The sequence below is a fragment of the Anas acuta genome, chromosome 1 (assembly GCF_963932015.1).
Source record: "Anas acuta chromosome 1, bAnaAcu1.1, whole genome shotgun sequence".
Taxonomy (NCBI): Eukaryota; Metazoa; Chordata; class Aves; order Anseriformes; family Anatidae; genus Anas; species Anas acuta.
The window spans coordinates 158,632,493-158,654,854 of NC_088979.1; the positions used below are offsets into that span (position 1 = coordinate 158,632,493).

At 40.2% G+C, this 22,362-nt stretch overlaps 1 protein-coding gene, 1 long non-coding RNA gene and 1 other non-coding gene across 3 annotated transcripts; 2 read left to right on the forward strand and 1 right to left on the reverse strand.

Annotated features, from left to right (window-relative positions):
* Positions 1 to 397: 397 nt before the first annotated feature.
* LTA4H (leukotriene A4 hydrolase) lies at positions 398 to 15,370 on the reverse strand. Its single transcript, XM_068668671.1, has 19 exons — positions 15,152 to 15,370; positions 14,282 to 14,412; positions 12,098 to 12,218; positions 11,572 to 11,640; positions 10,702 to 10,806; positions 9,353 to 9,405; positions 8,645 to 8,717; positions 8,176 to 8,316; positions 7,904 to 7,927; positions 6,831 to 6,901; positions 6,596 to 6,707; positions 5,531 to 5,675; positions 5,245 to 5,348; positions 4,835 to 4,905; positions 4,213 to 4,267; positions 3,241 to 3,336; positions 2,620 to 2,702; positions 1,253 to 1,357; positions 398 to 926 (listed from the first exon to the last, which is right to left on the reverse strand). The coding sequence occupies exons 1-19, from the start codon at positions 15,302 to 15,304 to the stop codon at positions 806 to 808; spliced, it is 1,833 nt and encodes a 610-aa protein (XP_068524772.1). The 5' UTR covers positions 15,305 to 15,370; the 3' UTR covers positions 398 to 805.
* Positions 15,371 to 15,462: 92 nt separating this feature from the next.
* On the forward strand, positions 15,463 to 17,374 carry LOC137849184 (uncharacterized). Its single transcript, XR_011091751.1, has 2 exons — positions 15,463 to 15,585; positions 15,770 to 17,374. It is a non-coding gene; the product is annotated as an uncharacterized lncRNA (long non-coding RNA).
* TRNAD-GUC (transfer RNA aspartic acid (anticodon GUC)) lies at positions 15,569 to 15,640 on the forward strand. Its single transcript has one exon. It is a non-coding gene; the product is annotated as a tRNA-Asp (tRNA).
* Positions 17,375 to 22,362: the final 4,988 nt, after the last annotated feature.

The window sequence follows — 22,362 nt, forward strand, 5'->3', positions numbered from 1 at the left end:
TCAGGGGAGACCTTATTGCTCTCTGAACTACCTGAAAGGAACGGGTGGGGAGCTGGGGGTCAGCCTCTTCTTGCAGATAACTAGTGATAGAACTAGAGGGAATGGCCTCAAGTCGCACCAGGGGAGGTTCAGGTTGGAGATGAGGAGACATTTATTCTCAGAAAGAGCAGTCAGGCATTGGGATGGGTTGCCCAGGGAGGTGGTGGAGTCACCATCCCTGGGGGTGTTTCAGGAAGGGGTAGATGTGATGCTTAGGGACACGGTTTAGTGGGCAGTATTGGTGGTATTGGACAACTGGACCACATGATCATGGAGGTAGGTCGTTGCCAACCTTAATGATCCTATAATTCTATTATTCTGACATTTTTTGTACAGATCAACACACAGACAAGTAGACTGAGCAATAAAAAGATTTATTTTTCAGTTGTCAGATACTTGAAGTTATTTTCATATTACTGTGAAAAAAAAAAAAGAAAGCTATGCACAAAGAGTTATGCCATCCACCAGTTAATTTTCCATGTTTTAAAATTCCATGGTTCACTACATCTTATACAGCTTCTTTGCATGTTCCATGAATTGCTTGTAAGAAAACCTTTCTCCCAGCTCCAGAGATTTAGTGATTTTGCAGTAATACTTGGGAGGTACAAAATAGAAAGTACCAAATTTGATCCAGAAAGTTCATTTTAAGCTAAATTAGTACCAAAGCAGCAGATCATTTATGGCATAATCAAGCACACATATGAATGGTTTGCAGAATCAGTCTTTTTTCAGCAACTAGAAAATTTCAAAGCAATCAATAAACTTGTCACTGATCCTGTTTCAAGTCTTTGCCCACAAGCATTGATGTGACCGGGTGCATACAGGCTCTGTGCTCTAGGAATGTCTTGACAGTCAGATCTCGAGACTTGTCAAAATTGTAGAGATCCCTAAAAAAAACAAAAAACAAAAAACAACCAAGCACAGCATTACAAAAAAAAGAATCTGTGAAAAAACAGTATAATGCAGATTTTCTCAAAGCTTTACTTTTATCTTGACAGCCTGACATTAAGAGACATATTGAGAAACTAGTGTTTCCTCTCTTAAAAAGTCAGTAAGTGGAACGTGACTCTGAAGATAAGCTTGTTGGCAGTATATAGAAAATTGTTTTATCACTATAAAATATAACAAATACTTACATGGTGTCAAGACATATATTCCATTATACTAAAAACGCCAACATTGTTAGCTCCTACAATTTGGAGATTACTTTTACCTGAACAAGGGCCGAGTAAACTTCATCCTCCCTTGATCTGTTGCCATTTTTAGAGCCAGAGGAATAGCTTCTTCCCACTTGGACTGGATACAGAGGCGTAGCCATCTGAAAAAAAAAAAAAGAAAAAAATGTTATTTTTCATTTGCAGTTGTCTTATGATTCTGTTTCCATAAATGTCCTAGACAGTGCTGTGTGCTCAGACTAGAATTTCAGCATATATAAAATACTAACATAAGTGCAATTTAAAATATTTAGTGTCTGAGTGGCAGGTTACAAAGTGGACTTTCTCATAAAACACAAAAAAAAGTTTCCAAGTTTCTCCAAAATTGTCTTTTTACTGCGGCTATATATATTTTTTTATGTTAGAGTAGCATCCAGTTGCATCACTCAAAGCTGAATTATAAAGTACTTTCCACATTTGACCAAGTTACCAAAAAACTTGAAGAAAAACACAAACAAAACCTCACCAGGTTTTGTTTTAAAAATATAAGAAAATATTCTTTTAAGAAACAAGAACTATACTTACAAGAACTATACTGTATGCTTAAAAACATTTAGTTTTGTTCATGATAAGGAATGAAGAACTCTAATTTAGCAATAAGGCAGAATAACTATCACTACTGCAAATGTACCCAAGTATGTAACAATAGCAAAGTATGTAATTCTTCTAAACATTTGTGAAGATTACTTTTGTTCCCAAACAAAAAAAAAAAATTAAAAAAGTATTTATTTTTAAACACATGGCCTGTTTTAACAATGCATATACAAAGTAGAAGAAGTTAGGATGGCGTAAAAATCAAAACATGTAGCACAAGGCTTTTCGTATTTCTTTAGAGACTTCTCTTGATATGTGCTTATTTTGAAGAGACAAAAGCTTTGTAATAGCAGGCATTAAAATGTGCCAAAAAAGAGTTGCGTTGGAAAATAAACACAAAACAAGTAAACAAAAATGAACACACACGCACACCAGCACATCAACAGAACTCATTAGGCCAGCCCGGAAGATCTAGTCCTGACTGACAAATGGAAAGATTTTTCAATATCTTTGAGTCAAAGAGAGGCTCATTAGTGTATTATCCAATACCACCCCCAAAATAAGTTATCAGGTCATCAGACTCCTTTGCAAGCATGACAGATGTGAATAAAGCACAGCTAATCCACTGCTCCCTTCCCGTTGTTCTACTAGACTATATTTACCCAATTTATAAGTAACAATACCGCTCTGGTAAGCAGGTTTACACATACACATAAATAGTAATGACTGCATCAGAGCTATAAAACGGTACAGCTCAGATCATTTCTGAGGCAGGACAGTTTGTTTTATGGAAGCATTTAAAGTGAGAAAAAATGTCCATACTAGAACAAACCTGAATCGTATTTCAGAATTAGTTATAGCATTGAAGTCATATACTTGCTGCATTCGTTTAACATGTGACACTGGAAGAGGAGCCTAAAAAAGGAAATTGCATAGTCAGAAATAAGACAGAGGCACACTTCATTCCACACACTCCAAAAATAAACAGGTTCATTTAAAAAGATTGATGCTACAAAGGATTTAAAAGCTTACCATGATAAATATTTGAATTTGTTCCCTTCACCTCTTCAGAACATTAGTGAAGGGGCAAGGAATAAGTGCAATGGTTAGCAAATTCCCACATCCAGTACTACCAAAACGTACAAATCTTGAACTAATTTCATTCTGTTTCATTTACAGCATTTATAGCTCATTTGCAGGTCGCAAACACCACATACAGACAAATTCAAGCACCTTCTAGTTTTGTTTTTATTTTTCAATCCAAAGTAGTTCACATGTTGTTCATCAGCTGAAGAACCAAAAGGTAAGTAGGGCTGATGGTTTTAGAGACTACGTATGGTTAGAGCAGGTTATTTTAGCAAGACTTAAGAGAACATTTAATTCCAAAGAACGTTTGGTCTTCTGTGCCTGCTTTTGTGATACAAGAATCAGGTTACCACAGGCATGCTTTTACCTCCAGCAGCAACTGTCCCAGGAACTCAATCAGCTGATGAGATGACATTTCCTTCAGGTCTGCTGAGCTGAATGAGCCCAAATCACCCTCTTTTGCCTAAAAGAGAATGGTTTACTTAAGTTTCTAATAGGTATTTTAAAGCACAAACAGGTGTAACTTTGTTTCAACATCTGCATTTCCTTTTGCTCTATTTCCCATAAAAACACATCAATTTGTATCTGCACAGTAGATACTATAAGATTCTACTGGTAGGAGGTAAGCCATTGTCTGACACTTGGTATTTCCTTACTTTCACTTCTACTTGTTTTCTCTCCACTGATCTTTCTGTCTCCCCTATCTTTCTATTAAAGTCACATGAAAATAAAATACTTTTTCTATAAAATTTTACACTGAGAAAACAAAGTTAAAGACAATATACAAGTAGAGTGAAAAGCCACAAGGCCAACAAAAGGAAGGTACATTGAATCCTTTGTTAGTTGTATGAGTTTAATGGTAAAAATTATGAGACGATTGTATGGTTATTAGGTATTTATTACAATTTATGCATTTTAAGTTTTGATGAGAAATACATCCTAGCCCTAGTGTAACGTAGAGGTATTATTGCTATATAATCAGTAACATAGAGATACCTCTCTTTATGTTTCTCATCAAGCCATAATAACAGGGTTTCAAAAAGAACATTGCCAGTTTGGTTGTTACATACACGTAACACAAAGCTGGCTGAGTGCCTTGGGGAAAAAAAAAAAAAAAAAGAGTACTGCACTTCACGTACAGAAGTTGTAGTAAGTCCACAGACTCCATGATGAAAGGCTAGTATACAGAATGCAAAATCCCTGGCAGCAATACTATCACCATAATAAATGCATTCTCTCTCAGCAAGTGATAGATTCCAGAAGAGAATGACTCACTTTGTGTATAGAAAATTAGCTTTTCAAGACACAGAGATATTAGCAGAATTCTTGAACCACTCACTTTGATCCATCTTTGGCTCAAGGCAACGCAGGCATTTGCTAGTGTCATATCATATCTGTCAGAGATTAAAAACAAAGGATCACACTTTGGAAACACAAAACGCTTCTGTAATGTTTTTACAAGAACGCTTAGAAATTGTTTTCAAATGTCTCCACTTCTGTTCATTGTAGGCTCCAACTTAATAAGGCAATATAATTTACAAAAGTTCAGTTATCACAAAGTGTATTTTTGTTTTAGTTACAAGCATCTTGTGCATAGGTGACACTATACATTGATCTCACACACCTCTAAAATGATTGGTATTTCCAAGTACATTGAACATATATTACACCATCTAAGTGAAAAGAGAGCATTACTGTAACAGACTATCAAGGGAAAAAAATATACCTTTCCTGGCAAATTTCAAAGTAAAATGAATTTTCACCAGCAAAACAAACAAACAAACATAACAGCAACACTTTGTTCTATATAAACATCTGTTTTTACATAGTGCAAGGACATTTTCTAATAAAAGGTTTATGGGAAGACTTCTACCCTGTTTACACACTGCTTCATGACTGTTTGAAAAATCACGTGCAATCTGAACAAGAGAAACATATTATAAACAAACAAAAATGCTTACGTAGGCTTCACCGGTGGCATTCCTGGAGCGTGCATCCAAGAGTTCCAGTCAACTTTATCAAGAATATCTACCTACAAGCGACACAAATTCTGACTGGATTTTAAGTGTTATTTTTAGACAAAAGCATACCCTATGAAGTCTAATTTCAATCTGACTTTTCCGCCCCCCTTTAATATCCCTCCAACTTGGAGAATCTTATACACAGCACTTCAAAACAAAACATAATAGAAATAAAATACCTCTAGAAAAAAAAAGCATCATAATGCAAACCCATCTTTGTAAGATTCCAGACTGCATTGCATTGAGATCAAGATAAAGAGGAGAAAGAAGAAGAACTGGTCCTTAAAGAAGGTAATTCCTGAGTTATGTTATAGTTTTATATAATTGAAAGGTTTTAAACACAATCCAACCTTATCCTTGAAGTAGGAGTACAAGAACTTCTTCCACTCATCAGTTCCTACGCTCTTATAAGCAAACTGCTGAATGTAAGCCTTCAAGAAGCCCATGAAGACATCTAACAGTTAGAAAGAACAAACAATTGTTTCAACATTTGAAATTAAAATGGTAAAAAAAATAAAAAAATAAAATATATATATATAATATATATATATATATATATATTATATAATATATATATATATATTATAAAATATATATATATATATTTTTTTTATTTTAAGTCTGACCAACACCTACCTGGTCCTCCAAGAAGTTGCTCAAGGTGAAAAAGCAAAGCAAAGCCTTTCTCATATGGAACAGATGAATAGGCCGCATCAAGATCAATGTCACTCAGATCAGGGACGAGGTTAGTTACGGGATTTGTATCTCCAAGAGTTTTTATCTGTGACAAAGATAAAAGAAAATACATGAATCTAGAAAGACTAACATTTTTGCAAGTCACCACTAATCCCATTTCTACAGATATCATCAATCCAAGATAGAGATCACCTCATCATCCCAATGTAGTTAATTACAGTCACATTTGTTGCAGTCATGATCGCCTGGTAAAATATTTATCCCTTTCTTAACAAACTACTCACTCTAAATATGTGATATAAAAAAAAAAACAGTAAGGAAACAATAAAATATGCAAACTGCATCACCAAACACAGTGAGAAGGAGCTACGTTATCACAGACAAGAGATCTGAAAACTGAAGTTTAACTATGGTATCTAACCATGAAACTAAACAACCCTCTTAGACAGCAACAGATCTGGAATACTCTCAGCTATAACTCAGCATGCAGGAAAAAATAAATCCATTATTTGCATTTGGCAATGGCAAATCTGCGGTTTTGCTTGCAGATAAGCTGATGGCACTAAGGGACATAGTTTAGTGATGGGGCTTGGCAGGTTGGTTGATAGTTGGATTGGATGACCCTGAAGGTCTTTTCCAACTTAAACGATTGCAAGACTCTACAATTTTGACAAACTTTCAGCTGCCAATTAGTATGCTAACAGATAACAATATTACAGTTTTAATACTGCAGTTTAGCCACATCAGTAACAACCAAGAGAGCCTGGAAAGATGTCCACCCTTACAGAACAGCTTGAAATGTTTCAAAATGCTTAACCTATTCTCTAAGCATATTAAGCATTAGGAAGACAACATACACCTTGTAATCAACGTCGTGCACCTCTAGTAAGAAGGCATTAGGAAAGCTGACTAGGTAAGTCTTATTTGTGGGAAACGTGAAATCAACTTTATTTTATTTAGGTATATACCTAAAACAAAAGTTGTCAGAACTTTTAACATACTCACTGTATTTTGCAGTTCTCTCCAACCACCAAGGGCTTGAAAGTGCCTGAACTGCTCACCAAACAACCGACCACCAATCCTGCGTTCCAGGTATACAGTGTGTCCCTCATTCAGCCTGGAAATACATTGATAATGTCAGCACTGGTAGGACAGCAGAACTCATTTCATTGGTCTTTTTATAGATTATTTTTAATACATGGTTTGCATTACATTGCATTGCATTGAATATCATACCTACCAAAAGTGCTCCCATGTTTTGTTTGTTACCAAGTTTCCTGTCCAGCTATGAGAGATTTCATGGGCAATAACCTGAAACGCAGAAAAACAGTGACAGCCTTACTGTTTAGACTCCTCTTGAAAACAAATGATCAAATCCTTATAGAAAGGAAAAATCCTAGCAGGATTACTGCACTGTATTCACAAAGCCAACTGATATTGTATATATTGGATCTGTAAACTTATCCATATAAATATTATTTAAAGGACTAACAATGCCTTTGAATGAACCTTCTCCGGAAATAATTTTGAATTTGTAGCTTGCAAGTCCTAGAGCCACACTGATCAACAAAAATAATGCCTCTGATAGTACCATGCAGGCACTCGTTTATGAAGTTGTATTACAGAACACTGGACACATAGCAAGCCATGAACTAGTATTACTTTCCCACAAAAGCAAACAATGCAGGGCTGGGATGTTCTAAAACAGCAAACAGAAAGCAGGATAGTGATGCAAAATGTACCCATGTCTAATATTTCAGTTTTCTTAGAAGAAACATCATATAGGGAATCATATTCACTTTTTAAGCAGTATATCAGTCTGGTAAGAGAGACTTAAAGAGATAAAACAGCATCCAGAGTACTCAACTTCCCAGACAAAACAAGAATTTATTCATGTCGTTCTCACAATTTCCACTTTAATGTACCCAATGCGAGTTCCAGTATGTAGATAGGTATATAGAGGAAGAAACTTCCTACAAACAATTCAGATGAAATCAATATGGTTGTGATTTTAAGCATACAGGACAAGAAGACTGCAACTGAGCAGCAGACTTCAGTCAGTCCCCTATGTATACAGTCATGTTATTTTCATCTGTTTGTTTCATAAGTGAATGTATAAAAAATGGATACATCTCCAATTTCTCTAGGGTTTACTTATAATTAAAACTCACTTTGTAAGACTTCTTGAATCACTGCATTAGCTTTTAATTCCCCCAATGAACAAGAGACTAAGTTTTCAGATATCTTTTACAAAGCTAAGATGCAAATTCAACCTATGTTCTGCTTGAAGACATGAACTTATTGTGCACTTACATTTGATAGAGATCGATCACCTGCCTAAAAACAGAAAAAAAAAAGACAAGGTAAGACAAGGTAGTTGTCAGTTCAAGTAAAACTCAATATACACCACTTACTGCAGTTCCATGCATGATCCCTAAACTCCAAAGGGGACAGAAAAATTTACAGTTCTCGGGAGGGCGGGGGGGGGGGGAGGGGGAAGATTAGCAGTCTGTAAATTAACATCCATCACTTGACGGATGAGCAAGCTCTAAGGAAAAGCTGAATTTTGTCAGTGTTACACTTACCAATAGCGTTGGAGTCACAAAAGTAAGACAAGGATTCTCCATGCCACCATAAGGAAAAGAAGGTGGTAAGACTAACAAGTCATACTGTCCCCACACATAGGGTCCTGCTAAATCTTCTGCTATTTGCAGCATAGCTTCAGTCTGAAACAAGAATTCCCATTAGTTTCTAATACGATTTCTGACTACAAACACTAAACAAGTTATACATGTAAGCTACTGACCCCACACTTCATTCTCTTTGACCTTGGGAAGCACCACATGTAAAATGAGCACAATGCTGCGCATCAGTACTTTAGTTTAGTAAGAGTTTTGTGCTGTGCTGGAAGAGAGCAGCATTTTTTGTGGTGGAAAGCAGAGAAAGGAGGACTACGGATGAACAAATCTGGACAAAACCTGAAGCTGGAGCCAGTTCCTTTTCCATTACCATGTAAAACAAATAGTTGACAAAACAGTTCTGTTAATTACCTACCTCAGCAAATTCGTAGGCTGACTTATCCACTAACTCCTTTTCAGCCCACACCAGTGTCCTTGGACCAATCTGCCTGTTGAAAGTGAAAATGCCAGCAAGACACCATGAAAGGGAAATCATTCCATGGGAAGCTAACACAGACAGCATACATTTAATGTGCTCAGGAGAAACCCATGATGCTGAAGAAACTTGTTACAATCTCCCTCTCCATTGCTAAAGCGACACTAGAAGAAGCTTTAGAAAAAAAACAAGCCATAAATATCCACTGCTCAGGACAAATAAATGGGCAACACATCTACAGATTGTAAAATGCTGTAAGCCCTATTAAACAAGCATTATTATGGGCTAGCTTAACACATTCTTGTGCAGACAAGCAATGAGGCTGAAAATTTCATTTTCTCCCTTTTGTACATAATCAGGCCTATCTGTTACCAGAGGAAAAAGATACTACTATTCCTTCAGCTTAAAATGCTCTTGGGAGATTTCAATCAACTCCAAAGTCTTCAGAGTATTTCTTTATCTTACAGCAAAAGTATATTCAATAGAAAAACGATGCAAGAGTGAATCAAGATGCATATGGTTTGATACAAAGATTTCACAAGACAGTAATAAATTCAGCAAGGTGCAGTATTGTAGAACAAATTAAATACTCTGAAGATTTAAAAAAAAAACCAATTATTATTATTTACTTTATATTGATTCACTCACCTGCTTTCTAAAGCTCCAACCACTAAAGCAATCAAGTAGCAAGGTATGGGAACCTAAATAAGAACATGAAAAAAAGACTTATTGTAAAGTGAGCTATCAATATCATTGATTCAAAGAAAAACAAAGTTATGTAAACAAAAAAGAATGTACATTTCCTCTACAGCTTTCTGTCTTACATTATGATAAAGGCATTTTTCCCCCAAATGATAATTCCTTTATCTGAAAGTACGTGTTTCATTGATCTTTCAGGTAAAGGCCACAAACTTTTAAATACCATTTCTGCTTGAAAAGAAAAATCCTGTAGCTGTAGCATAGCACAGGACCAGGTTTGGTTACTGTTCAAAAGAAAATTAGTTTTCCAAACTAATTCCAGTGTTACTAAATTTTATGGAAGCAGATAACATGCAACAGACATCTTACAAACTAGACCAAGAGTTGCAAAGGTTTTTGGCTACAAACTAGACCAAGAGTTGCAAAGGTTTTTGGCTCTACAGAGCAGGTACTGTATTGAAGAGCTCCCAGATAAGGTGAACACTTTTTTCTTTTTTCCTCTCCCCTCCCCTCTCTCAAGTTTCACCCAGCAGCCAAATCAACCCAACAGCTGCTGCAGTTGAGGTTCCACTCCTCTCCCCAGCCACTCAAGTCTGTCCATCCATCCCTCCACACATTTATTCAGACCCTCCAGTAGTCCAGATCGACTTACTAAGGTTTTTCATTTTTTTCTGCCTGTTCAGCAAAATAAACTAAGCTCACTAAGAGATCCCATACACACCAGAGCTGTAACCCCAAAAGCAAAGCACAAAAAAGCCAGGAGAGTAAATTGAGACTGCCACTCTAAGAACACTGGAATCATTAAACTAGCTGCAACATTAATGAAACTTCATCCTAATAACAGTCATTTTTTAATTAGCTAGAGACACTTTCCATAAAAGCCAAAGTTTTCACCTTTTAATAGTCTCTGTTGTCAGAATGTGCACCGCTTCAAGTTTAATTTGATTCCAATGTTCAGCTTCACTGCAAAAATCTTGGTAAGCTTAAAATTCGCAGGATCTGGTTTTCAAAATTCACTCCCATGCTATTAAATCCTACCCATTAGTTCCCAAGAATCAATGCAGACAGAGGTGTTTCCACAGTACTAGCTTTCAGCATATTAAACATTTCCAAAAAAATCATCAGGCTTTTCTGGGAATTCCCGATGACCAGGAAACATCACCAGCACTTACTGGATTGAACCTATTGTCAGTCACTTGATTTACTGGTGATATCAAAAACATATCTGAACTGGCTGTAAACTGCAAGAGTTAGGAAAAAAGACATTAGGAACCCCTCTACTAGCCTGCAGCACTCACATTCTGTCTGAAACGGTATATCTTCCGACTGCTGTCCTCTGGGTCAGGCATTTCTCCATCGCGATTGGCACTCATAAGAGCCACCAGCTCTTTAGGAACAGATACCTGAAAGAAGGTTGTGCAACCATGAGGAACTCAGTTGGCATACGGGAGTATATAATATACTAGATGCAGCTAGAGCAAAAGAATAGCCCTGATTTGTTCTATCTGAAAATTTTCCCCTTCAGGTAGAATATGCCGTATAGAAAATATTGACTTAGGACAATAGTTAATTAACCAAAAGGACAACCTCTGACAAATGTTCGAAGTTTCACTTTCTTTAAACTACTAATCATCACAATGCACATCTGTCTTTGTGCTTCTTTAAAACAATTGGACTACTTATGACAACTCTGCAAAGGTGCCCCAACTCTGTACCAGAAAGTATTACTTTAGGTATATATGAAGTAACTTCAAGTATTTTTACTTCGCAAGGCTTTGTTGTTTGACTGTCAGACCTTCCTGGTTTAAGACTGTATTTTTTCCTACTGCAGAACTTTTTTTCTTTTAGACATAAAGATACATGTGAATGAAAAAAAAAGATGATGCCTAGAGAAGTGCTAAAGAGAAGATAAGCACATTTTTGGCTCTTGCAGTAAGCTAAAAGTCATAGAATCATAGAATATCCCGAGTTGGAGGGGACCCATAAGGATCATCAAGTCCAACTCCTGGCACTACACAGGTCTACCCAAAAGTTTAGGCCATGTGGCTAAGCGCACAGTCCAATATTCTCTGTTTTTATTTGAGGCCATATGCTAGCAGCTACAAAAATAAAATCATTCATTGTAGTGATGGCATTTATTTAGGCACACGTGACTTAGACTCATCTACCTCTGCATAGTATGTTAGCTTCACAGCTGGTGTATCTTGGCAAGGAAGGATGGCTCTGCAATGGGTAGCCTAGAAGAAAAAACATAAAATGTAGCATTCTTTCTTACACAAAGGATTACAAATGAACCACTATTATATTGGAAACCTATACAGTTCCTGCAGTGAATTCATTATCCACAAACCAATACTTCCTGTCATTTATAGCTTACACTAGTCTTACATTGAAAGATTTTCTAAAGAAAAATCGTTAGGTAAGACATCATTAATCACACACGCTGATTGCGAAGGACTAGATGTTCTTCAGCAAGAATACTGGAGAAGGTAAAACAGTTCTGGACCTATTAAACTGCAAACATAAAATAAAATCTCAGCAATGTTATGATTTTATTTTTTTCTGTTTAGGGCCATTGACACACACAATTACAAGTTAAAGATTACTGTACTTATCCCATACTAGCCTTCCCCTCCTGTTTAGAAAACAACTGTGATATGTAAACAACAACTTAGAAAAATTAGTCAACACAACCTGGCACTGGCTGAAGAGAAACGGGTGTTTCTTTCCAGAAGTTTGCTCTGGTGTAAACCATTGGAGAGCTGAAGACTGTGGAGAGCTTTCGAAAGAAATTTCGATAATTGCTTCTTGTCCCCTGTACAATAAAGAATACAGTCAGAGAGTTTTGACAGGACTTGTGATCACTCCTGGCATTCCTCTACAAAGCTTGCTGGAAAATGTGCCTGCAGTGCTGTCTCAGGAGCACTGATAATGCAAACAAGTAGCACACTACTACAGCTTCTCCCAGTTATGATTATAAAAAATAGCTGGTTTATTTCAATTTTGATGTCACAAGGACACTTCCATTATTGTTTTTACTAACCAGCATTTTCTCCTCTTTTACCATTCAAGGAGAACACGGACTTTTTCTTTAAACTATTTGGACAACCTAAGTTCACACAGTTTTCCCAAAACTATCTAATGATATACACATAAGTATAAAAAACTCAATTCAGTAAGTAAATAAAAAAGCATATATTACATGCCATAACAACACAGTATTTGCACATTGTGTAAATCAAAATAATTAAATTGTGCAGTTGATATTAGATTCTGTTAAAGTGATCCTTGAGAAGAAAAAAATACTATAAATAATAATTACTGGAAAACCCTATGAGCAGTAAGGTTAATGAGGAAAAAAAGTTTAAATTAAATTTAAGGCTTAAGGACTTAAGTCAAATTTAACAGCTGTGCTAGATCAGCATCAGCTTGCTATCAAGAGAAAACAAAACAAAAAAACAAGTTCATCCTCTTGTTTTTTGTTTGTACTGTTTTTTAAAGCAGAACAAAACCATGACCAGCAGCAAAAGCAGGCAGAAGTACTTGCTTCTATTACCTGTAAGCTCCATGTACAGATGCATTTCTCTCGAATTAACAATCAAATCATAAACCAGAACAAACTCCAGCAATCAAAGCTGTTAGACACTAGATAAGCCGACCAAATATACATATCTCGTTTATAACCGGCATTCCAAAGTACATATTTGACAGCAAAAGAAAAAACAATTTGTATTACCATAAGGCACACGTGCTTACTGAACAGTCAGACTTCCAGTTGTAACTCTTAACCTTTCCTATCACTGTTCTATTTCGATTTACATGGAAGACTGTAACATAAGATTACAAATTCTTACAACTAAGACTCAAAACTATTTGTAGGTGATTTTTCTTAGAAGAAGAACGTCTGGTGACTAAAAAAATCTGAGTTTTTTTCAGATCTGAAAAATCTGAAAAGAAACAATTCCCTATGTCTCTGCTGCCTGTTTGTCCAAGGCATTCATTCATTCAATTTCACATCAAACCACCAGAGCTCTCCGAGAAGGGACCAATCTCTTATGACAGCCTTTTTTCTTCCACTTCACTTATGTTTGTGAACTGCACTAATTCACAGAGTGAAGAAAAAATTTAGAATCAAATATGAATTTGTAGGGATAGTAACCAGTTTTGAAAAAGAAATGATAAGAAACAACTTACAATTTTATTCAAGAAGGGAACCTCCTTGTACAATCAGGACTTTCAGCTTTAACAAATGAGATGATACAGAGTTGTAGCATACAACTCAAACTGTTAAAAACGTATCATACTTTTGCAAGAATTTTCTATTTCATGCAATTTAAAAGAGGTAAATCACCATTCTCCATGGTGTTGCCAAAATTCGAGTTCCTCTTTTTAGGGTATTTGGGTTAGGCAATACAATAAAGCTTGTATTACTTGAAAACATATTCCCAGGTAATTGTAGGGGCAACCTGCACTTCTACAGCAATGCAGGGTCAGTCAGTAACAGGGTCAGGAACTCCACATGCTCCACACTGGGGTAATTCCAAACAAGATATAACTCTGGCAGGTGAAGGACATTAACGATAAGAAGTGCTGGAACAACTGTGAAACAGCTCACATCATTTCACTGCTTACTTTAGCAAGCCACTCTGTACATTTAAAATAGAGACCTGGACACAGGTACAGACTCCCAAAGCTTTGCCTGTCTCATGAAGGCCAAATATTAATTTTGTCTACAACATCGTAGAACAAATACATTCAACACCTTAATTTACAAGTCCCTTTGTAAGCTTTACACAAAGACCTTGCAAACAGGAAAGCAGCTTTTATAGCACAGCTTGGAAAGCATCTCAAAGAACAGGCAGATGTGTAAACATATACCTTCTTAGCTCAAAAGGAAGCGTGATTTCCAAGGGGGTCCCCTTGAACTTATGTTTTTCTCCAAAAGCAAATTTTGCATCCTGTCCATTCGCAGTCACTTTAAATACCTGGAGGTCTTTTGTATCCAAGACCTGTAATGAAGCAAATATTACCTACTTGTTAAACAGCGTTAACAATTATCACAGCACTCCTCAAATCATAAAGACAAGTCTATCTGAAGCTAAAGGAAGATTTGAATAGTTCTAGGTAAAACTGGGATGATTAAATAACCACACTGGGCACTGGGGATCAGCACTTTAAGAGAGTAGCACGGAACTTGACAAACCGGAGGGAGAGGAAGGTGAAAGCTGATTTCTGGCTACGAACACGGAAAAGGGGAAACAGGAGGTTACTAAGCACACAAAGGTGAAGGAGCTCACATGGCTGCCGTGGAATGAGGAGGAGGCTACAGGGGGGCCTGCCAAGACTTCCAGCCAAGCCCTTCAGGCAAGCACCAACAAGGCAGCGCTCACACATGCGAAATGAAGAATAAAGCTCTGGCCTTCGCTATTAACAGAACGGGCTTTCCCAAAACACAAGCGCCAACCCCGAAAGGGGACGGCAGGGGGAAAAGGCAACCGAAGCACAGCCGCGACGCCCGGCTCCCCCCTCACCCCCAACGGCCCGGCACAGGCCGCGGCTGCAGGGGGCGGCGGGGGCCGGGGCAGCGGCTGGGGGGAGCCCGAGGGGAGCCTGAGGGGAACCTGAGGGCAGGCGGCGACCCCATCCCCGACCCCATCCCCGACCCCATCCCCGTCCCCTCAGCGAGGCGGCTCCGCGCGGGCCGTTGCGGTGGTCGCTCCCCGCTCCCCCCCCCCTCCCCGCCGTTACCAGGCAACGCAGCGCCTCGCGCTCGGCGCGCAGGGTGAAGGCGGCCGCGCCCCGCAGCGCCCGCGCGCCGAAGTCGACCCGGCAGCGCAGGTGCAGGTGGCGCGTGAGGCAGCAGGCGGGGGACGCGAAGGAGCTGGGGTCCGCCGCCGCCATGGCTCGCGCTCTGCACGCTGAGCTGAGCGCCCGCCGCGCGCCGCCTCCTGCTGAGGGGAGGGGAGGGGAGGGGGGAGCAGAGGGAGGTGGTGCCGCGCGGGGACCGCTGGGAAATGTAGTTCTGCGCGCCATAGGAATCAGCGAGGGCAGCGCGGCCGGGGACTGCGCCTCCCGTGGTGCAGCGCGGCGGGGACGAGGCGCGGTGCTGGGCGCTGAGCGCGGAGAGCGATATAGGGACTGCGCGGAGGGCATCTCTCGTACAGTTCCTCGTTAGTATAGTGGTAAGTATCCCCGCCTGTCACGCGGGAGACCGGGGTTCGATTCCCCGACGGGGAGGTACAAGATGTTTTGCTTCTTCCCCCTCGCCTCCAATTTGTGAAATCGAAGCTGTTGCAAGAAAAACGTTGAAATTGTAAAATTGTACCGCAGCTTTTTTTTTTTTTTTTTTTTTTCTCTAAAAAAAAGGAAACAAAGCAGAAACCTGCAGGAGCAGGGCGGTCCGGGCGGCTGGCGGTGCAGCTGCAGGATTTACAAGCTCAGCCACGTCACTGAAAGAACACATGGGGAAAGCACAAGCGGCTGGACAGGGGCTGTAGCCGAGCCTTCCCAAACCATTCACCTTTTGTTTCTCACACCGAGCTGGAAAAAAGCCCAGCCCTGAGGCAGGGGCGGTGGGCATGCAGGCGGTGCGGGATGAAGTGGTGCTCACAGGCCCCTGTCAGAAGCCATCAGGCTCCTGCGGCCCCCCACAGCCCCCAGCCACCCCGCCTGGCTGCCCCCCAGACAGGGGAGCAAGATAAAGGCTGAGGAAAGGGGGGATGTGAGGCGGAGAACCATCCCCGGAGACACCCGGGAGCTCTGCGTTACCCAGCCAGAGCTGGGGCCTGTGCCGACACAGCCAGGTGAACCCAGACGGGAGAGGAAGGCAAGCTCGGCAGGTCTCTTGCCGCCTGTATTACAGAAGGAACAAAAACTAAAGTCCATTTTGCAATTTCTGAATTTCCTTCCATGCCCACTTCCCTTTCGCAAAGTCCACACTTACGTCTTTGCAAACAGAAATATATATACATATATATTTTGCTTAGTAGGCTGCATATTTCAAAACCGAGGATGGACCATAAAATACGATATAAGAACCGTTTCGTGGTTCATATGTGTTGGCATCAAGTCAGGCAATTTCAGCTGTCATAAAGCAATAATGGATTAGAAAAGCAATTCCCTTCCAAACAGAAATACGCTGACGAAGCTCTGCAGGCATGAAAAAGAGTCTTGCAAGCACTTCCATACCTGCTTAGCCAGGGTTCAGGTTTTGAGACTGGGCTGCCACAGGGCACGGGCAAGCTGCACAAGAGGCAAGGTTTGGCTGTGTAGGTGCAGCTTCTGCAAGGGAGAGCCCTGCTCTGTGTGTGGGGGCAAAGGTAGAAGGAGCAAGGAGCTCAGGGTGCTGAGCGGGGTTTTACGAGGTCAGCCCATTTCCCCCTGGAAGCACTTTGTTCCCACCTGAGCTCCCCCCGTCAGCTCAACCAGCCTGACATGGTGGCCCCCTTTTGGCCTGCAGTGGCCTGACATCATGGAGCTGCCAGGCCCTGACAAAACGCCGCCGGCAATGCCAGCAAGCCCAGCAGGCACCACCTCACACCACGGGGAGGAATTCGGTGCAGTCCATGCTGGCTTCCTCACGGCAAAGTCCAGAGGAGGCACAAGGAGAGGGAGCCCCGGCAGCGAGCCTCGCGTGGTGTTTGCAGGAAAGCTTGGACTAGGTCCAGCACTAATGAAAGCCTGAGGAACTTGCAGAAGCCTTGCTCTGATTTCTTCTTCCAAATCCTCTTGAATTATCCACAGGCAGCTCTCCTCCACATCCCTTTTGATGTTCCTGATTGTTTCATCACATCTTATTTCACTACCAAGAGCGCAGGGAGGAGAGCCAGTATTGGCCTCACAGCTGCAGGAGACAGCTTAGCCAAACCAAATAGCGACAAGAGTGCTGGAAAGCAAACTGCTGCTCGCAGCCTTGCTGATGGTGCAGCGTGATGGCACAGCAGCCCCCAGGGGAGGTCTGGGCTGGAGTTTCATCCTGAAAATCAAAACTGCATCTCCTTGGAGCATCCTGCTGAGGCACGCTAAGGCCCTGAGCACTTTGTAACTCTGCGGGTTCTGTCCTCTGTGTGTTGTATCCATATGTGTGTTTAACGTTGTGCATTTTATATATGCTTAACTGCCAAACTTTACAATTATCCATTGTCAAGAAGATTTTTGGAAAGCAAAAGCATTGCTTGAAAATGTTGGAAACTCATTAGTAATGAAGAAACACAAGCTCATGAGCACTGAGAAGTTTATGCTCTTAGTTACTCAAAGGGCAAGGAAAAGAACAGAAAAGCCCCTCTTTGAACTTGAAGACTATAGCAATAAATCCATGTTTTAAGCCTAGTTAAAAATACGTTCCAGCAATTGTTCTAGCAGACACATAAATATAATCAGCTACTGAAAGTATGCTAGTTGTGGTCTCACTTAGAAAGAAGCTAATCAATACATAGGGAGACCAGGTAGAGCAGAGTCAAAAATGTCTCTATAAATGTTCAGTAAGGGCTAACAGGAGGAACAGACCCAGGAAGACCTCCACCACGTTGAGTGATGTTTCATCATGTTGTAGGGGTGTCAGTTTGGAAAGGTCCGTGTGTTGTTTTCAAACCATCTGAATTTTGCAATGGTCAGGGGTTGGGCTTGCTCTTTATTTCTTCATATGTGTCAATACCTTTAAACCAAGAAACAAGTAACTCATGAAATAACGGCTGCTGTTCTTGATAAAATTACTTGGGTTTTCTTTCTTTTAATTCCAAAGATGGTTTGTAGACACAAGAGTGGAAGGGGTGAAGCAAATGCCATGAAAAGCAGAATTTAAGTGTATACAGGTGATTTTTCCACCCATCTTTACATGTCCAAAAGAGGGTATTTAACCTAAATTGGTTTTCTGAGTTTATTCTGTAACGAATGCAGAGCAATAGGCATATTTGAAGGGCACACCATCCTATCCTGAGAATTAGAACAAGACATGTGTTGGAAAGGGTTCCTCTGAGACTGTAAAATTCAGTATTTTAAAAGTCTACTTTAACAACATTGTTCACATTGCTCATTAGCTCTGTAAAACCAGCTTGGAAGACCACAGCAAAAGCAGCAGTCTAGTGGAAATCCTGCAGCAGCAATCCTTGTAATAGCAAATTGCTCCAAGCTTCCTTGCAGGTCAGGAAATCCAACATAAGCATGATGATCTGACAGTTTAGGAGGATACAAGCCCTCTACTCCAGCTGGATTTTGCTGCTAAATTCTGGTGCTAAACCTGACAAGAAGAGAGGGGAACAAGAGAGGGGAACATGGTTTCCCCTCAGAAGGTACTGGCACGATTTTCACCAGTAGCTGCTCTAGGCTTCCCATCCTTACACGTGGTGAACCAGTTGATCATACACATTGAAAAAGCGACCTGGAAGAATTTCATTTTCACTGGAGAAGTTTTAGCTTGTCACCATTAGTATGCACTGTGATGGTTCCAGCCCTGGATCAGCTCCTGGGAAGAGACCTGCATGAGGACAGCTGGTCCATGCTCACCACCACTGTTGGTGACAACACCAGCAGGGTGTCCCCTAGCCACCAGGAGCAGCCAGCTCCCACAGATCCCTGGCATGCTGACTGCCCCAGGGCATGATGTGGGGTCCGTGAGCACAGCGTGCCACCAAGGAGCGAGCAATTCAGTCCTTCATTGAAACTTTCCAGTCTCTTTACACAGGTCTGGACCTTCAGGTGGTGCGCGTTGCTGCAGGTCAGCCCAGCAACACTAATCGAAGCCAGGTGGAGTGCCGACCTACCCGCCAATTAAAAGCCACCTAGGCCAGCATCAGGCATTCAATCCCAATGCATTCTGCAGTTTTATGACTCTGCCAGACTAGCCTGGCCTCTTTCCGTGTTAGCTTATAATATGGGTAAATTACATGTCCGCTTTTTCTGCAGTAGCGCTGAACGTACTGAGTGCTTAATGCTTGAGCACAATGGTTTGAGAACTGCTCAGTTTTGTACATGAATGGACAGTAATGAATTCAGATCCCTGGGACAGATAGGGTGGAAAATATTTGAAAGCAATTTTTTATTAATAGTTTATCCTTCAATTACTTTTATTTTATTTTATTTTATTTTATTTTATTTTATTTTATTTTATTTTATTTTATTTTATTTTATTTTATTTTATTTTATTTTATTTTATTTTATTTTATTTCTTAATTTACTTATTTATTTTCCGAGAAAGCCAGTTTCTCAGTCCTGTCTTCACTGCAGAAGCCGCCAATCATTTCATACGGATGTATTTCTATATGTCAGATGGCCTGTTAAATATTAAGTCCCCTCATCCTTCCTTTCATATGGAAGGAACCTGTTTTGTAATTTTTTCAGTTCCTCCTTTTTTTCTGATTTTTAAAATACTTTTGCACAGACAGTCTTTTCTTTTTTTTACTTTCCATATGGCTAGACACGCACACAGCTGGCAACATCAGCATGAGGAGCTGCGGCTTTTGGGTGCTGTCTTTAAGATAGCACAGAGACCTAATGTTCAGAGTCACTCATTATTTCAAAACTAAAGAATCCAAAAGTCACAATGCACATTTGAAGATGTTAACCCAGAATTTGGGGATATGCTATTAAGTAACTACCTTTAAAATTGCCACTTGAACTGTCTGTATTTGCATTTCTACACGCAATTCACTTGCACCGCCTCCAGCCTCAGGGCATCATCATGCCAGGCTCAGGTAAGGATAGTTGCCACCTCAAAAGCAAAAATCTGTGTGATGCACAGTTAACTTCTCTGTTAATTTGATCTAAATGTCTACTACACCACTTAGCCCACCCATCATTTTGTTGATTGTCTTTTATTTTTCAAATATTTTTGAAAAATTTGCTAAAGCTTTTGAAATCCCCTGGACAGTAACAATTCCTCTTTCTGGTCACATTATTCACACTTACCAACAGTAGGTTGCAGCAACCTTCTCCATCTGAGAACCGTTATGCACACACAGCTTAAGTTAATGTGCAAACAGAATTGTAGCACATGAAGAAATCGTCTGCATTTTCCAAGAATCTGTAGCTATTATTAGCTTCATAATCTTCTCAATTGTCAACTTTAAAAATGTCTACTTCTGGGTGATCGGGTCCTTTCTGTTCCATGAGGTACCAAGCAAACAAGCTCATATTAAATCTTAAATATAAAAGCATCCTTGCTGAAAGAAGAGGGATGGTATATATGTTTAACATGAAGCATGTTCATAAGCACTTTGCTGGAATGGGACCCAGATGCTCATCTTCTGGCAGAATAAGTTCTGTGATCACAAAAGGGAGTTTTGTATCTGTTGTTTAGTATCTGGAGGTTTCCAGGAGGAGGTTTCATGTCTGTTTTCATGTTTTTTCATTTCAGCTTCAAGTGGCCTCTTCCCTGCACATCAATACAGACTGACCTCTGGATAATCTCGGGGTGTTGTTTCAGGGGTAGGAGTACTGTTTAGTTGTGCCTAGATCTGGTGCTGGCTCTCACCAACAGATACACACAAATTCGTCCATCTCCTTCTGCTTCCAGATGGGGCAATGACCTGTGGTCAGTGTGACGTGCAGTAATTAAGCTCTTGAGCTCATTGTCAGACCAGCAGTCTACATCTGTACATCAGTAGGTTGAATCTCCCTTCGCTACACTGAATTTGCTTTTTTGAGCCTTTTTCATTCCTCAGCAAGATGCTGCAGAACTTTTGCATGTAATTGTCTATACATTTGTCCCTCGTGTCCAATTTCAGAGCAGGAATGCAAACCAGAACATAAGTAGAAACTAAATAATTGTGCAAGAAAGTACCATACTACCCAAGGCTTCAGCAAAAAGCAGAAGCCTTGTACATCTCTTGCCAGCTGTCTTTACTCAAAGAGTGGGAACAGAGAAGAAATATTTACTAAACAGCAAAAGCTTCCATTACAGTTTTGGAAGGAATACGTAGTCATGTGCTTTCCTCTTTTCGGTCAGTGTGACTGTATCTCTCTGTATGATTTATGAGGTTGTAGAGGGCTTGCTTACTTCTTCTGCCTGGTTTACTGCATTCACATTTTCCGCAGTATTCTGCTATGAACACAGCACCAAACAATGCAAATTTTTGCAAACCATTTGATTTTACACTTCTGTCCCTTCTTGTGTGTAGACTTTGAGTGTGATCTGAAGGCTTGTTGTTAGAGCAGTGTTTATATTACTGCACAGGCTTAGGTGGTGGTGCCAGTTCCTCCAAATTTCAAAGACTGTATCTGACACAGAAGCATTGCATGTTTGTTTGTTTGTTTTTCAATTGGACTTTGTCCCTGTGACTCTTGTGTTAGGCTTTGCCTGGCAGCAACACTTCAGCTTCTAGAGGTCAAGCTGGGAAAATGAAGTTATTCCATGTTAGTACTTCCAAAATAAGCAATGAAAGAAGATTACTCATGAGATACTTTATAATAGAGAAACAAAACAAAATGAAACAAAATAAAACAAAATGAGAGAGAGAGAGAGAGAGAGAGAGAGAGAGAGAGAGAGAAAGCAAAAGATTAGTCAAAAGACCCGAAGAGAAATGCTTTCTCCAAAATCACTGAAATGTGAGTCTTCATCATTTGACGGAGCACTGGAGCAGGCTGCCAAGGGAGGTTGTGGAGTCTCCTTCTCTGGAGTGTCTCAAAGCCCGTCTGGACGCCTACCTGGGCAACCTGCTCTAGGGAACCTGCTTTGGCAGGGGAGGTGGACCCGATGAACTCCTGAGGTCCCTTCCAACCCCTACAATTCTGTGATTCTATGATCACTTCTCAGTGAAGAACTGCAAGGATGTTTCTTCTTACATCAACCACTAATTCAGATTGTTGTTCTCAATATTTCTCAAACCCAGGTGTGCCCTCACCTATCCTCATGCTGGCTGTTGGTTAACAAGTCGCACAGTTTACTCTGCTGTGACAAGCTGCTCTACTCAATGTTCTTCATCCCTTCTCCTCTGGGCTCTCAGCTCCATGGCAGGAATGCCACC